This window comes from Zychaea mexicana (genome assembly GCF_025766255.1).
Source record: "Zychaea mexicana strain RSA 1403 chromosome Unknown BDB00scaffold_132, whole genome shotgun sequence".
NCBI lineage: Eukaryota > Fungi > Mucoromycota > Mucoromycetes > Mucorales > Lichtheimiaceae > Zychaea > Zychaea mexicana.
Window position 1 is genome coordinate 20,689 of NW_026516795.1, and position 17,167 is coordinate 37,855.

The window sequence follows — 17,167 nt, forward strand, 5'->3', positions numbered from 1 at the left end:
TGTGTCACCTCGACTATATAAGTGGCAGACCATTTTGTCAAGCAATCAGGCTTCTTGGCCTCCTTTATAACCGCTAGAGAGCAGAGCGCTTGATGGCAACGTCTCGTGCAAAAAAGCAGCGAATGCACCGTACGCCTTAACGGGTGTAGGTGTAAAGGGCTGATGTCGGCCCACAGCACGCACCCCCTCTTGTCCATCTGGTTGCTACGCCTGGCCGCCTCCGATCATCCTGAAACATGCGGCATAAAGCGTGGCAAATTTGATGAGCATCACACGAAGGGAAATAATCATACATACACGTCCGTAGTCGGCTGTGAAAGAGAGAGAGAGAGAGAGAGGGAATAGAAAAGTTGATGCTACACAAAGACACAACATAGCACGCGGCTCGCTTACCCAGATTTGAGCCATCTTATAAACATGCTTATATTTCGGGGCCAATCAACCTAGCCTTTCCTTTTTTCTCTTGTTTTTCTTTCTCTCTTGCTCCTCCCTTCTTCTTTCTTCTATCGTCACCAGCTCAAGAGCTCACAATCACTCTCATTTCAATCCCCACACGTACCTCCCATACAACTTCCACTTTCCCAGAAAACACTTCAGTAATCATACAATGTCTCCTCGGTCAAGGAGAAATGCAGTGTCCTATTTTAACGTGATGGTCGTCGGCTTCTCGGGCGTCGGCAAGACATCGTTTATCAAAACGCTCATGGCAGCCCTGAACAGTGAAGTGTCCAAGGACAAGCGTGAGTCGTTTGGAAGCCAACCCGCCGACTCGAACGCTCTTGCAGGGCCGCTGACAAAGACACTCAAGCCATACACGGCGTCGGCCGGCATTGACGTAGATGGTGAAAAGATCATGTTCACTGTCATTGACACACCGGGTTTCCAGAGCGACTATTTGATTGACAAACAGCTGCATGATATTCTTGGTTATATCGAACACCAATTTGATTTGACACTGGCCGAGGTAAATTATCTTGGAATCCGAATTCTCGGGCTTAATAAACAAATGGGAAAAAAAGGGGGGAGAACGGGGAGAGCTTCTTGCCAAGTTGGAAGGAGTGATGGTTGTATGTATGTATGAGTGAGTGAGTGTGCGTGCTTGTGAGGTTGGTGGCGTAGATGGAGGAGGAGGAGTTGGTCCGGGAAAGGTTGCACAGGTCATACCTTGAAACCTGATTTTTTTTTTGTCGTTCTTGAACTTTACAACCTCTACGTAGGAGAGCAAAGTGAAGCGAAACCCAAAGGCCGTCGACACTCAGGTACACGCATGTCTGTATGTGATCGACCCGACGAAACGTGCGCTGGACCAGTACGATATTCGCATCTTAACCCGGCTCGCAGAGCGTGTCAACGTCATCCCTGTCGTCGGCAAGGCAGACACACTGACCTTAGCACAACGCCGTCGATTGAAGCCAACCATCCTCCGCGACATTTACACCACACAAAAGATACCTCTCTACGGCATGCCCGAGGACGAAGAGGAAGACGAGGAAGACGACGAGGAAGAGGAAAAGACGGAAGAGAAGCAAGACAACAATAACAGTTATAAGAACGGTGTAAAGGATGGCGAACACCACGAAGGAGGGGACGACAATAACGATGATAATAAAGCCAGCAAAACAACGACGACCGGATCGTCGCTAGACGACTTCCTCAGCCAATTTAACTATGAAGAGGAAGATGAAGAGACGCAGGCTTTCCTCGACTACTTGAAGCTCATTCCCTTCAGCGTCATTGCATATGAGGATGATCCAGAAACGGGCGACCCGATCGAGATTGAGGGCATCAAGATTGGACGCGATTATGGCTGGGGCAAGATCGACTGTCTGAGTGACAGCACGAGCGATTTCAACAGTTTGAAGACGATGCTGCTCTCGACACACCGCCGAATCCTCCAGACTGAAACGGTTGAACGGTACTACGAGCAATACCGCACGGAGCGACTGTTGATCAAACGAGCGACCAAGCTGAAGAGTATGGATGTTGGCAAGAAGCTTCTTGACGATTTGAACCAGCTTAAATAATACGTTGTCTTTTTTTTACCTTTGTGTATCATGTGTGTAGCGTAAAAAAAGGAAACCAGACTTGTATACCCTGCACTCCTTGTCCCTCTTCTCTCTACTACTACCACTATTTCTTTGTTCCTCCTCTACCAGCAGCAACAGCAACAACAACAACAACAACAGCAAATCATCTCCAGCTTATAACCTTTCTCTTATTACAATTACCACTGGGGCCTTAAACAGTTGAGCCGTCAATATAGTACGCGCGCAGATCACGACACACACACACACACACACACACACAAAACCCCTCTTGACCCCCTCGGTTGAATTTACCATACACATACATAAAGTATTTTTCTTTCCATACTACACAATACAGACAACCCTCTTTTCTCTTCTCTTCTCCTCCTTTTCTCCTGTTATCTTATTGTTACTATTAATTGTTATTGCTATCACTATTATTCCCTTGTTTTATACAAAGAAATGAATATTTTCATTGCAAATCATGTCCTATTACTGTCTTGTGTACTCGCAGCTGTAAGTCGTACCTGGCTAGCAACCCCATCCCTCGCGACTCAACAGCTTTCAATGTAGGTCGGTTGGGTCGTTTCATTTGCCGGTCTGTGCGTATCGGCGGCAGGCGCACTGACACATGCGGTTTCTTGGTGGATCACCGTCTACGAATTGAGTCTCGTAATCCTTGTTTGCACTGTTATCTGGAGCAACGCCATTGAAATATATCGACCAGTGGTAAAACAAAAAAAAAAGGCGTGTTTGTTAATGACTGTCGCGCTTTATTGTGGGCTGCTAAATAAGATTATTTCATCGTGGTAGGTGCTTGCACTGATCGCTATCAGTGTTCCCTACGCAACAGGCGAAATCGCACACTACATCACAACAGGCCAACCTGCGCTATCTGCTGCGTCTGCTGGATATATCGTACTCGTCGTTGCCCAGGTACATATCATTAACACGACGCTACTATAAGCGGAATTGATCAAATCGTGCATTTTGGATGATTAACTCTACTCGTAAAAGTTTTCTTGGCTATTTTTATTCGGCGTGCGGCATGAATCGCTTATTTTCCAAACACTACGAGTGCCCCACCCATCGTATTCTTATACTACCAACCGATCCAACGCCGCTATGGCGTTCGGCACTGGCACAAGTACGCTAGATATGGCAAAGTCAATCGCAGCAAGCACTTATCCACCAGCGCCACCGCCATTAACATCTGGTGCTCCTGCACCATACGATTCACATCCAACAGAACCAGCCGATCAAACTGTGTTTGTATCACCTCATGCAGAGTACAACATTCCCGTCATCGCACTCCATACATGTACGTGCACATAGTGCGTGTGTTTAGTAAAACAATGTTTTAAGTTCTTGGTCAATTGATGCACGATGAAACTATCCTTTATAACTGGATACGATAGATGAAGCCAACCCTGAGGATCCAAACGAGCTAAAATTCTCCAAGGGCGAAACTCTCTACGTTCACGAGCAAAAAGGAAACTGGTGGCAAGCAAGAAAAGCTGATGGCACTGCCTCAGGTATAATCCCAGCGAACTACGTAAGTTTTTTTTTCTTTTTACTGCGATGTGTATATATGGTACATCAGTAAAAATGATATGTGAATTTTGGTACTGACTGCATATAATATTGCCTCATTTAGGTGGCACCCATACACCATTAAAAAGAGACTGAAAGCTTTATAAATTAATGAAGTTTTGTACATTTTGTTCTGTTTAATTATTTTTTCTGTATTATGCATATCGCATATGCAAATTAGATTGATAGTTTGTTTGTTTGTTGTTATTCGTGCCAAATCTTCATATTTTACAATACAGCACAAAGGGTTGGTTAATTAAACCATCGTGTGTAATTATGAATATCGTTTATATACAGGACGCTTTAATGGCTTGAATAACCCTTCTTGTATGGGAGCCCGTGCGGGCCGTGCGGGATGATAGTGGCAGAATGACGGTGCTTTATGCGTCACAGTATCTTCGGTGGTCCATAGGCCTTCGTGACCATCAGGAATGTCTGATATCAGCTTGTTGGCGGCACTCCACTTGAGCACGTCTTCCCTGCCATCAAACTGTGCTTCCTCGCTGGCTTCATTCAACTCTTTTGCAGGATCGACCGTATTATCTGAAGCCACCTTGCGCTCCATTGTATCACATGTTGTGCCAGAGACAGAGTTTTCGTTAGACCATGGTTTGTACTCGCTGTAGCATCGGCGATTAAGTCGCTGTGTCGCTAGTCGTGTTGCTTGTTTCCGTATAATCAAACTTTGCATATTAAGTGCTTCTTGATTAAAATAAAGTTACAAGTAAGGAAGTTCATGCGTGAGATCTTTTTATATGTAAGCGGTGTTGGCAAGAAACATTGACGTCATATAAATTTCATGCGTCGCATGGCACTGGTAAAAAAAATCCCCTAACACTTGGGCCCACCAATAATCCAGATTGAAGAGATGTGTAAAACAAGGGTAAGCAAGCATTTTTCTTCCCACTTGATGATGGTTTGAGGTACTACTCTTTTAAGAGCTGATTATTCGAGGCGAAGTACTGATTTTATTTGCTCCGAAAATGCAGAAATAAAAGTGGGGCATGCGTACATACTACGCTAGCTATCGTATGCCTGAGCGACAAACACAAAAAACAAAAAATTGGGAAGTGGTAAGCGGGACAATCTACATCAGTACTTCGCCTCGAATAATAATGAAAAGTCTTCGGCCAAAGGCCTCGACTAAGACTCATTATTCTTCGGCTTGTACTGAAGTAGATTGTGGATCCAGAGTCCCGGCATCCGGCGAAACCAACGGGAGGGCCAAACTTGTGAAATCAGTGGCGGTCTCGCGAGATATTCGGGTAGAACGTATCAAACACCGAGGATGACAGCCATGAACCGTGTACAAGAACGTCCTACAATGAGGCATCTGCTTGCACCGCGTAATCAAGCTTGATTTGTTGGAAAGGAATATTTGCATGAGATAGAGAAAATACTACCTAAATGAGTTGCTATTACTGACGTTGAGTGACTCATTTTGCCACGAGCCTTTGAACATGTCAAAAAAGGGAATGACACTATTATGTGCGCTAAATTGCGGATGCGACTCTCAGCGCTCGAACAAAGACATATATTAGTACTCTATGTATACACAAGCTCTGGCTACGAATAACAGCCAAAGTTTAATGTGATTGAGCTTTTATCTCTTGCGGAGCTGTAGTAAGCTTTTGCAGAGTTCGGAAAAGCTCAAAAATAAGCTTTCGTATCAACGCTATGTACTATGTTGAAACTCGTCTACTACAGAATTCGTGGATCTGATGGTAGCAGGTTGTACATTTAATTGATCCGAGTTTTTTTCGTTGACATGGGAAATGACATGATATGATAAAGTCTTTGCGGATGATTTTATGCTTCAGATCAATTCTGGCGGCGAAAAGAGGCACACCAATAAAGTAGGTCGGACAATCCCCATATTTGAAAAGTCTTTCGTAAATTATATACTTTCTCTTTTCCCAAACTCTTTTTTTTCCAGACCTTTTTCCCTTTCGACACAAACTTTGGAAATGGCAGCAGAACAGAAACTCAAGGTTGCCGTTGTTCAAGCTAGTACACCGCTGTATGACTTAGCCAAGACCCTCGAGAAGCTCGAAAAATACGTGACCGAAGCCTCGGAGAAGCAGGTCGACCTTGTGGTATTCCCAGAGGCCTTTATTGGAGGCTATCCAAAGTATACTACTTTCGGTATGCATATTGGTGAGCGTACGCCCGCAGGACGAGACGAGTACTTACGATACCACAGCAACGCAATTGAGGTTCCTGGACCTGTTACCGACCTTTTGGGCTCGCTGGCAAACAAGGCTAACTTGTACATTGTGATCGGAGTCATTGAAAAGGAAGCTACCACAGGCACACTCTTTTGTACCGCCCTTCACATCGATCCCGAGTTGGGCCTTGTGGCGAAACACCGCAAGATCATGCCCACCGCTCAAGAGCGAACTGTGTGGGGCCAAGGCGACGGCTCAACCCTTCCTGTTGTTACGTATAAACGATCTCCCACTCTTTCGGCACGTGTGTCGAGTACTATCTGCTGGGAAAACTATGTGCCTATGCTGCGCCAACATTATTACAATCAGGGTGTCCAAATTTACTGTGCGCCTACCGTCGACACTCGAGAGGTTTGGGCTTCTACCATGACGCACGTTGCTTTGGAAGGACGCTGCTTTGTCCTCTCTGCCAATCCGTTCATGCTGTTCAAGGACTATTCTGAGGGTTACTCATTGCCTGCCAACAGCGATCCTGAAGGTGTCTCCATGGCCGGTGGTAGCATGATTGTTTCGCCCCTCGGTGAAGTATTGGCTGGACCTTTGCGCGAGAAGGAAGGATTGCTCACTGCCGATATTGATCTGAACGATATCATCCGGTATGTCTGTTTTTTTATAACAAAGTACAATTACACACACATTTGCTAATATTGCTCCTTTCATTATTTTCCTGCAGGGCTAAATTGGATTTGGACAACGGTCTTACGGGCCACTATAACCGTCAAGACATCTTCAAACTGCTTGTCAATGAGAAGGGTTTCCAGGGTTAACGAGCGGCATTTTTGAGTAACTTTGCTCGAATAAATGTACACGTTTCAGTTATACGTCTTATATTACCTAACTACTAGTAGCGTAGCAGCTGCTTCATTGAGATGGTTCGTGCCATTCATTCTCAGTGGTGTTGTCTCTTTTTGACTAAACAGTTTGGTGTCCCCACTTCTATAACTTATCATGCTCCACCAAGAACGATTCACTAGAAGCGCCTTTCGCTTCCGACACAGAAGCTTTTGATATAATCGTATCTCAACTTAATCTTTCCAAAGCGTAATATTTCGACAAACTCTGTTGTGTAACGTTCTAGTAATTGAACCATGTGAGTACTTAAACATTTGCTCAACAATAACTGAGAGCCCCATCAATGGACTGCAGCAAACAAAGTTTGACAGGTGGGGCCACTAAAGCGGCCCTTTCGCTGCTATAGAAATTGTTGGCTGCCAAAAGAAACGATAAAGGGTCTTGGCTACATGATACAGCACCATTCGGAATGCGCATGTATACAGCCGAATAAAGCACCGCTAAGCTATGACTCGTCCCCAGAGTCAGATATTAGCATTACTTTGACCAAAAGAAGCAAGGTTTCTAGACAGCCCATGGCGCCGAGATAGGTAGCTTGATTGCGAGGCATTATTAGTGCTGTTTTCAGGCTGTACTTCTCTATTGTTTGCACATGCGCGCAGTGTATAAAAGAGAAAACGATATATTCCGGATTGGCCATAGCGTGAGTATAGACACAGACCGAGGCGAAAGGACAGCTATATTGGCTGGTCGGGGAGAGTAAAAAATGGATGCGTTTTTTCTTATGAAGAAAGATCTTTTTTCGCGCGGATCAGCAGCGGACATGCAAAGCGGTGATTATGCGCACCCGATAATCAGCATCATCATGACTGATTGGACAAAAAGTGGGCTGCAAGCCACCCGTCCTCTCCACTATTTCTGTTCAGACCATCAATTTCGTGTCGTTCTCCGTCTCCTTTTCTTTTATTCATACTAAGAACCCATTTTGCATACCGCAATGTCCGTCAAGCCCGTCGATCCTTGGAACACCTGCCTCAACACCACCCTCGAACAAGAGGACAAGGAAATCTTTGACATTGTTGAAAACGAAAAGTTGAGACAATGGTCTGGTTTGGAACTCATTGCTTCTGAGGTAAGGAAGAAACATGTGTTTTTTGGGGATTGGCGATTGGATGGCTGTATGGAGGAGGAACTAGGTGGGTGATATATGCTTCTATTCTCGTGCTAAAGTAGACACTTTTGTCGAAACTATAGAACTTCACCTCGCAAGCCGTCATTGAAGCCAACGGTACTGCTCTTACAAACAAGTACTCTGAAGGTCTTCCCGGTGCCCGTTACTATGGTGGTAACGAGTTCATTGATGAGCTCGAAGTTCTCTGCCGCAAGCGTGCCTTGGCCGCCTTCGGCTTGAACCCTGAGCAATGGGGTGTCAACGTGCAGCCCTACTCCGGCTCCACTGCCAACTTTGCTGCCTTGACTGCCTTGATCCAGCCCCAGGACCGCTTGATGGGTTTGGACTTGCCCTCCGGTGGCCATTTGACCCACGGTTACCAGACTAACAAGAAGAAGATCTCCTCCTCGTCCATCTACTTCCAGTCGATGCCCTACCAGGTCGACCCCACCACTGGCTACATTGACTACAAGCGTCTTGAGGAAAATGCTGCTCTCTTCCGCCCCAAGCTCCTCATCTGCGGTGCTTCTGCCTACCCCCGTGAGTTCGAATACGACACTATGCGCCGTATTGCTGATCAGCACGGTGCTTACTTGATGTGCGACATGGCCCACATTTCCGGTTTGATCGCTGGTAAGCAGGCCATCTCTCCCTTCGACTTCTGTGATGTTGTCACCACCACCACCCACAAGACTCTCCGTGGTCCCCGTGCTGGTTTGATCTTCTTCCGTCGCGATAAGGGTGATGATCTCGAGAACCGCGTCAACCAGGCCGTCTTCCCTTCGTGCCAAGGTGGTCCCCACAACAACACCATTGCTGCTGTTGCCGTTGCTCTCAAGCAGGCCGGTTCGCCCGAGTTCCAGCAGTACGCCAAGCAGGTCATTGCCAACGCCAACAAGCTCGCTGAAGTCTTGGTCGGCCACGGTTACAAGCTTGCCAGCGGTGGTACCTCCAACCACTTGGTCCTCTGGGATCTCAAGCCCCAAAAGTTGACTGGTTCCAAGGTCGAGCGTATCTGCGACATGGTCCACATCACCATCAACAAGAACTCCATTGCTGGTGACAAGTCCGCTGTTACCCCCGGTGGTGTCCGCTTGGGTGCTAACGCTCTCACTTCGCGTTCCATGAAGGAGGAAGACATGGTCAAGGTTGGTGACTACTTGCACCGCACCGTCCAGATTGCCCTCAAGGTCCAGGAACAGGCCGGCTCCAAGTTGATGAAGGACTTTGTTGCCGCCTGTGACGGTAACGAGGAAATTGCCCAACTCAAGAAGGAGGTTGTTGAGTTTGCTCGCGGCTACCCCATGCCCGGTTTCGACGCCACCGCCATCAAGGCCACCGTAACCATCTAAAAAAAGCTGAAAGAACAAGACACACTATGAAAACCCATTTATCCATCCCCTGAAAATATTAAATCTGTACCCGCTGTCTATTTTTTTCTTTCATTCCGTCCATTCCACTTACTTTCCCCTTTCCATTGCATTTCCTTTTATTAGCCAAGTTCAACACGGCATCTCGCTGCTACATCTGCTTCATTGTATAAAGTTTTTCAACATAATTTTTGTATAAAATTTATAAACCTGCTTTTTATTCCTTTTTCCGTACCAAATATAAAACAAATTCAAAAGAAAGATGATTCCATAATTATTGGGGCCGTGCTACCTAGACATGTCAGAAATCTCGAGGTAACACTAAAAGAGGGTTCGTGCTCACACAAGGTACCAGGCCAATTTCCTGCTTTAGAAACCTTGTCCGTAATCGTGATATCCGCCCAAATTGGTCAGTGCAGTTGCCAGTTTGCTTAGCATCAAAGTTATCGGTGCAACGAACGTGCGTAACACCATCTTTGGTTCGTGCTTATTTTGTCATATGCTTTTGCTCTTTCCCAGCATCTACACAAACATATACTCAATACAACATATGCACTCAACCTTGTCCCTCCCAAATCGACCCACAATCTAAAACAGCTCGAGCGCTCGAGCCCATTTCACAATCATCAGCGCCAAAGCGTGTGAGCGTTCCGAAATCATTCATTTTAACTGGCGTTTAGGATAAATTCTGGTTACATAAAGAGATGGGTTTCGTAGATCGACGATAAACGGGGTAGAAAAAATAAATATATTACACCTTTTTCTTTTTCTGCTGCCTCTTTGCAAATCATTCCCTTTCTTGTCCTAATCGCTCTTGCCTTCTATACGCTGCAAGTCTGTTGCCCTTTGCCCCACATTACCGGATTTTGTAAGTCCCGAGATCGTATGTAGATCTATGTCTGTGCGCGCGTTGTATCTTTTTTTGTTGATCACTTTTTCCTTTTTTTTACGTGTCAGACCGTGTTTATAAAATGTGGTTTACTCGATTAAAGGACCCTCGTCCAAATAACCCTCGTCCACCACGTCGTCCTTCTCCTCCTCCCGCGCCACCGGCTCCTCCACCACCTCCAACCAGTCAGGAAAGCAGCGGAAACGATAGCAACAGTAACTATGCTAACCGTAACCACGGCAACGACAACCACAACAACGATGATACCAGCAGCAGCAATAGCAGTAGCAATAGTAACAACGATGCTCGTCGGGTAAATCGCCACGACAGTAATAATAGCGGCGACGCAAGATTGGATCCAGCCAACAGTAAATATAATACCAGCGAGGGGAGCACGGATCAAAGAGAGCAACGCCGACGGCGGGATAGTGCTGGCAGCTGTCCTGTTCATATACTGATGTCGCGCTTAATGGTGGCATTTAAGACAAGGATATGCCAGGTATTTTGCGTTCCAACATCATCATCATCATCAATATGATGCTGGTTACAAGCGTGATGCATATGCATTACACCTGTTGTATTTACAATATCCCAACCCCCATCTTTCGCATCGCTTTTCCAAAACGGCCTGGCCAATGTATCGTATGTTAATTTTTGTTGTATCTCCCATCTGTGATTCATTTTCCAAAACAAATCCCACTACTAAGCAAATTATGCAAATATAAAAAGAGAGTAAAAGACAAGTAAATTCTTCAAGTATGTGTGTGCGCGTACTTGCGCGTACAAATAGAAAAATGATAGTGTAGAGCTAAAATGACAGGCGCAAAAGAAAAAGTTACGTGTGCACTGCAGCCGCTCCTGTGAACATCGTGCTCAATTGCCGATCTAGATATTTTGCTCCACTGTGTTTCCGTGTAAAAGACATTTAAAGTTTTAGTGACTATACCTAAATTAATCAACAATCCTGTCCGTTCTAAGAAGCTCTTCTCGTTGGTTGACATTGGATCATGCACGTTATATTGCCTCCGCTATCGTATACCACGAAACTTCTTCAGAAGATGTTGTCAAGTAGCTGCTTCTGCACTTTAAACTGTCGCCTAATCTATGTTCCGTGGTCACCTGTAGTCCGAGAAAGCACCCTCTTTACAGCAACAGCAGATGTATGAGAGAAGTGTACGTTGTACGGTCAAACGATAAACCTGAATGACCAGTTTGACGAAGTGGTGTTTTTAGTACAGCTGTGACAGGTGTTACCATAGGTATTCCATGTGTTCACAGTACGTGGAGCTGTGGGAGAGCTAAAATATTCGCCGAAAAGCGGACGTACCAGTGCGCTTTCATTTTTTTTTTTTATCTCGAGATGAAATATACAACCGCGCTCAGCAATAAGGTGATATGTATTTCATGAAGAAGAAACATCATTAGATCAAGCGATAACATTACGAGGACAATCATTCAAGCTTGGTAACTTCAAATAATCCTTTTAAAAAGTAATTTGGGTAAAATAAAAGAATCGGTCTAGCCCAAAATCTCCTTAATTCATTCTGATGATTGTTTGGTAGTGGAACACAGAGCCACCTTGTTTGGCAGGTCTGGACGACTCTGGTATTTTACAAATTTTTCAACGCCTTCTTTATACAACTCACTTTAGATCAAATTACATGTTTAGCAGTTGATGTGTATGATGGACTGCAGTGATATTAAAGTAAAAGTATTGACTAATTGGTAGAGTAGACCGGCGTTCCCTAATTACTAGTACGAGGAGGCGGTGAGACCTCGTTATCGAAAAAGCCAAAAAGAAAAGAAACCATCACTTCTGCTGAGTTATAGACTAGTCATCATCACCATCATCGCACAACAGGCACGTTTCAAAAGCACACACAATCTTAAGAGGTGCGCGGTTTAGAATAGAATAGGTTGACAAAGGTAAGGACATAGAGTCAAGGGCGCCAAAAAACGATCGAGAAGAGCTTTTAGGAAGCTATCTGTAATAGGCCAAGATATCATTCAACCCAACTAATGATTGCCCGTACAAACACATAAACAACAACATATCCATGTGTGTATGTGCATCTGGATGCACTTTTTTTGTTCTGAATATCCATATCTGGATTAAGTTCGGCGCTTATGTCCTTCTCCTTCTCGACATCATTTCCTCTCCGAATATTCTCCCGGGTCATTCATGTAGATGTTGATGCTGTTGCTGATGATACTCTTATAAAAAAAAACAACCAAATAAAGTGATCAAATTAAATAAACTGGTGCATGATGAAATGAAAGCCATTGATGATAGTAGATGGCTGTAATATCATATTCTTCTTTCTCTCTTTCTCTCTTCAGGTCACATGGTGACGGCAATGTTTCTCCAAGCATTACCCGCCATACACACGATTAACTAGAAGGAAAAAATCTTTTCTCAGCAAGGCAGTTGACCACGTTAAACGGAATTTCCCATTTTTTAAAAACTCCCGTGGACTATTGGATTCAACAGTGTCTTGCACACCGTGTGGACAACATATATACACGTTCACTATCTCCATTCGACACTTATAAATAACAATCTAGGTAAGGAGCAATCTATCTGCTGGAAATATTTCTTTTCTTCTTTGTAGTTTCAATTTCACAAACCTAAATAAAGAGCACCCCATGTCTTGCGCTTCTTATCGCTTTATTCTCACAGTAAGCGGCCCTTTCACCGAGTGTCTTTCCAATACCCTAATGAGGTGCCCCTTGCACACTACAGTTATACAAAGATCCGTTTCCAGATAGTTTACATCGACCGCGAGCATAGCACATCGTTTACTTTTTACTAGTGCTCGCACAATGTAGCACAAGACAACGGTATATAACAACTGAAAAGAGCTACAGATAAGTCTTCTCTTTCTTTAGAAACAATAGCAGCAATAACTGCAACTACAACTAGACTACGACAGCAGCAGCATATAGCAGTACGTTAAAAACGTTGTTCTCGAACCTATAAGATGTAAATACAACGAACCAGCAATAATGTTCGACGGCCTATCCTTTGCTACAGCAGTTTCTACTGCTATTACGACGATGAGGAAAAGTGATGCTTCGGTTCTATTGCTGCTAGAGCACAGTATGCTGCTGATTCGTAGTTGTTCGAAAACGTATATCCCGTAAAGAAAATGATCCTGTCCGCGTGCTCTATACTGCCCTTTGGTAAGACTCAGGCAACTAGTGTTCAGTGTGTATAACAACGAGGCGGTTTACTGGGACGCACGTATTTGCTAGCCTTTGTGACAAAGGAATAATAAGCGACAGTTACTTTGAAAGGTCCTAACTTGGGCTACGGCGTTAAAGTACAACGTGCACAGAGTGTTGGCTCATGGTGAGGCTGCTGGCGACTGTCTAACAACAGAGCTTAAGCGTAACGTTTGGGTACAACTGGCTGCTCTCGGGTGTTTACGAGCCGAACTGTGTGAATGGTGTATTTCTAAACGTAATAGCGTATTTCCTTTCGTGGACACATAGAAACATCATCAGTGGCAACGGATATTACGCAGTGCCTTGTTTTGTTGTTTCTGGAAAAAGAAGACGGCAGAATAGTGTCGCTGTACAGTAAGATCTTGTGGTTAGCAGTACTGTTCCTTGCGATGTTACTGTCTTCACAAAATTTGGTGACATAGCAGTTGTTTCCTGGTATCTTCATTCGATTGATATGGCGACGCATATAGACGTCCTGTTAACAAGTGTACATTGACGGATAAAAGAGGGTTTTCCACCCCTCCAAACATTTTCTCAAACAAATAAGAGAAAATGTTTTGTTAGTGGAGATTTAAAAATAACTGCCACTTTTCTTCTCAGGAAGAGCTCCTTCCGTAAAGCCGGCTTATAGTTCTTCATGGTATCATTGATGTTCTATCATAGATTACGTTTTCTTCCGATACAATACTGTGCAAATATCGTTACATTATACACGAGATTCATGAAGGCTGATATGGTCTTAACAAGATGCTATGCAATGACGAGGTGTTCTACTATTACACCTAGCTCGTCGGTAACCAGCCCACTAACAACCGTAAAGGATTAGAAGAAATTACAGAGTAGCATTTGTCATCTTTGATTTCCACACCAATTGATTTTTTCCATGTAACTGTTGGATGCGCTATGCCGATTCTCATGCCGCAATGTCGGTGCTCATGCACAAATGAAATTTTTTATTCATCTTCTTTTTAATATAAAATACATGTCTATGTTCATATATTCACCATCTTCCTTTTCATCAATGTCATAGCAATAGCACGTCATACTCAATAAATTGATACATCACAGGAATCAGCATGCGGAACAGTTATTTCACATGACGGATTCCTAGGTCTGTATATTCATCGAACTTTATTATAGCACACCACCCTCACTTTTTTTTTCTAGATGTTTAAACTTCCAGCGGCGCGTAAATATAGGGTGAAGGTATGCTCAATAGATATGTCGTGGCATTGTATCTGCAACTGACCTATAGCGTAGATAATGAGATCTTTGATATGCTTAAAATATAGCATACATAGCGATATAAACCAATCGTCTGTGATCCTTGGAAGTACATTTAATTAGGGTGTCAATAATTGACAGCCTCTGTTGGAGGGGATTACAACTTCACATGCGTTACACAACCGTTTCACAGCATGGTTAGTCCTTTTCCGTGCAAAAGCCGAATAGGATCATAGAGTAGCGGTAATCAAAGCTGGTATATATAACGACCAGAATTCAAATAAGAACATTTTCAAGTGAAAGCTTGTAGATGCTTGATCAAGTGAGAGTTGGTAATGCTGTGAATCTTTTTCTTTTCGTTTAGCTATAGATTTCACTGTGTAGTAACGATCCTTTCGATTACTTGCGGAAATTATGATACTTTGCAGTCCATATGCGGGTCGAAGCGTCAATGCCAACCTTCAAACAATGGAGACAAAAAGTTAATTACAGTTTTCATTCATGAGAACTTGTTGGTGGGCACAGTTACTGTTTCCCTCCTTATTCTTTGTTGCCCAAACCCTAAATACACACTTCTTTGTTTTGAAAGCAGTGGTTTGCTGAGAGTATAACTTAACACCCCAGTAAATATGATTAGAAAGTTTATACCGATTATCTTGAACGTTTAGAGTCAGCCTCAATTGCTTCCAGCTCTGGGACTCGGTTACAGTAGGCTGTGAAATTGTAAAGAAGTGCATAAAGTGAGCGAAGCCCCATCTGAAATCTAGGTGGAGGTCGTCCAACGAAGTTGCAAAAGGTGGAAGGCGGCAATGAACGGCCGCGCAAAAGAGGAATAAGTCAACTGTCAGATGGAAAACTACATCCAAGAAAATAGCGCCAAGAGCTCCACTCTCTAGTTCTATGAGAGCAAAAGATGCTTAACGGTGGCGTTTCTCCAAAAAAAAATTTCGAGCAATGTGTAATCGCTTCGTTCGCTTGTTAACAATGCCACCAAAAGAAATGTATTATTGACGTATAGCTTTCTCTTGTACACAGTGGCCCCCGCAAAATAAAAGCCAACGTATCGAGATATTATGTGGGTGTGAGAGTTAATGAAAAAAAGCTTAACGGATTTAACTTAATAAGGGTCGAATGTACAACTTAGATGCTCAGCCAAGACTATTAAGCAACGCGCCCTTCTTTTTATAAAGAAGGTAAACTCAGATATCACGGAAAGACGAAAGAGTTTAGAATACAAACAAATGCCAAAGATTGTCGTCTAGAGGTTGGCCGATAGGTTAAAAGAGCTTCTTAAACGAAGTCGAATAAACATGAATAGTACTGAGGAGTACATACTCCTCTCGATGATCTTTCCGATCTTGAACCGCATCACCAAGCCTGTCAAATGTACGTCAGCGGCAACACTTGAAGCCAACCAATATCATTGCGTGTAGTGAGATACAACAGTAAATATATGATGCGCAAGGCATTGCCGTCCTTTGTTTTCCTGGTTTGTGATTTCAAAAATTGTCGACAAGATATATTCTTACTAGTCTTTCCTAGCTATGTAATACACGATAAACTGATATTAAGCACTGAGGATTATATGTCGAGTTCATTTAAGCATACCATGAATGCTGAAGATAATTTGCCATCATCATGATACGGGCTCACGCTCTCCCGCAAATGGTTACCCAAAGGAATAGCTTCAATTCGCATGAAAACATACAAGGTATACCCTCAATTGCTCCTGGAACAAATGACGAACAGCCAAGTAAGTTTGTCAATGCGATTGAGGAGATCAGTGAGAAAGCTTAACTTAGTAGAATGCTTCTAAACTTCAACCAAGAACCTATACTCAAAATTCTTAGCTCTTACGGCCATGCGAATATACTTTATTGTTCGAGACAATAGACAGTATCCTAGCTGAGGGAAATAGTTTGTAATTAATAAAATCTGGCAGAAGAGTTCAATTAGAAGTATACTGCCAATCAAAGAAGCCATAAAAGAGACTTGGATGTATACTGTAAATGTAAAGAAAAATACGAAAAGAATAAATATGAGGATGTCTATTAGCAATCATTGTGATATCTAAGCCATAGCGATTGGGAATAGGATACAATGCTTGAGCTAAGCTTGATATGTCTTAAACATGTGATATATTAACGAGCCACCGACGAAGCTCCGTAGGTTTGACACGAAGCTAAGCGAAGGTGCCCATACTGAAGGCGCGCAGGCGACAAAGGCTTGTCTAATATATTGAAACAAGTAGCTAACAAAAAAGGAAACTCAGTCCTTCCACGTATACCCGCGCCCACACACAGAGAGGAAGTAAATACATACGGGAGCACCAACGCACTTTTAACTAGTGGATGGAGGACATGATAAAAGGCAGAAGATACGCCCGAAGGCTGCCTAGGGTGAGGGATATGCGGTTAATGAAGCGATGCAACATCCGAAGATAAATACGGAACAGACAGGCTTGCTAGGCGATACAGGGAATGCAAAGGGGAGGCGAATGAAATATACATGGATCCATTAGGCACTTTTAACGTCTTCCTGAGTCAGAGTAAAAGTAGAAGCACAACGAGAGACCTTGAAAATCAGCCTTGCTTTTTTCCCAGCAGCAGCAGCATTAATCCAGTCTTCACCGCGTACATGATATG

The 17,167-nt window shown here is 43.7% G+C and overlaps 6 protein-coding genes across 6 annotated transcripts; 5 read left to right on the forward strand and 1 right to left on the reverse strand.

The window, feature by feature from the left end:
• Window positions 1–607: 607 nt before the first annotated feature.
• On the forward strand, window positions 608–2,024 carry BDB00DRAFT_774096 (Septin-domain-containing protein; the record flags this gene model as incomplete). The annotated part of the gene is made up of 3 exons (XM_053120132.1): window positions 608–964; window positions 1,218–1,554; window positions 1,645–2,024. The coding sequence occupies 3 exons, from the start codon at window positions 608–610 to the stop codon at window positions 2,022–2,024; spliced, it is 1,074 nt and encodes a 357-aa protein (XP_052973912.1).
• Window positions 2,025–2,489: 465 nt separating this feature from the next.
• BDB00DRAFT_878316 (uncharacterized protein) lies at window positions 2,490–3,716 on the forward strand (the record flags this gene model as incomplete). The annotated part of the gene is made up of 6 exons (XM_053127716.1): window positions 2,490–2,543; window positions 2,601–2,756; window positions 2,841–2,963; window positions 3,045–3,348; window positions 3,446–3,562; window positions 3,685–3,716. The coding sequence occupies 6 exons, from the start codon at window positions 2,490–2,492 to the stop codon at window positions 3,714–3,716; spliced, it is 786 nt and encodes a 261-aa protein (XP_052973913.1).
• Window positions 3,717–3,719: 3 nt separating this feature from the next.
• Window positions 3,720–4,322, reverse strand: BDB00DRAFT_852755 (uncharacterized protein). The gene has a single exon (XM_053125577.1). It carries the CDS (start codon window positions 4,309–4,311, stop codon window positions 3,895–3,897), a length of 417 nt encoding a protein of 138 aa, XP_052973914.1. The 5' UTR covers window positions 4,312–4,322; the 3' UTR covers window positions 3,720–3,894.
• A 1,265-nt stretch (window positions 4,323–5,587) lies between these two features.
• Window positions 5,588–6,615, forward strand: BDB00DRAFT_878318 (nitrilase II; the record flags this gene model as incomplete). The annotated part of the gene is made up of 2 exons (XM_053127717.1): window positions 5,588–6,444; window positions 6,522–6,615. The coding sequence occupies 2 exons, from the start codon at window positions 5,588–5,590 to the stop codon at window positions 6,613–6,615; spliced, it is 951 nt and encodes a 316-aa protein (XP_052973915.1).
• Window positions 6,616–7,544: 929 nt separating this feature from the next.
• BDB00DRAFT_852758 (serine hydroxymethyltransferase) lies at window positions 7,545–9,481 on the forward strand. Its single transcript, XM_053125578.1, has 2 exons — window positions 7,545–7,772; window positions 7,895–9,481. The coding sequence occupies exons 1-2, from the start codon at window positions 7,638–7,640 to the stop codon at window positions 9,161–9,163; spliced, it is 1,404 nt and encodes a 467-aa protein (XP_052973916.1). The 5' UTR covers window positions 7,545–7,637; the 3' UTR covers window positions 9,164–9,481.
• Window positions 9,482–9,903: 422 nt separating this feature from the next.
• On the forward strand, window positions 9,904–10,827 carry BDB00DRAFT_852760 (uncharacterized protein). Its single transcript, XM_053125579.1, has 2 exons — window positions 9,904–10,049; window positions 10,139–10,827. The coding sequence occupies exon 2, from the start codon at window positions 10,153–10,155 to the stop codon at window positions 10,606–10,608; it is 456 nt and encodes a 151-aa protein (XP_052973917.1). The 5' UTR covers window positions 9,904–10,049; window positions 10,139–10,152; the 3' UTR covers window positions 10,609–10,827.
• The last annotated feature ends 6,340 nt before the right edge of the window (window positions 10,828–17,167 follow it).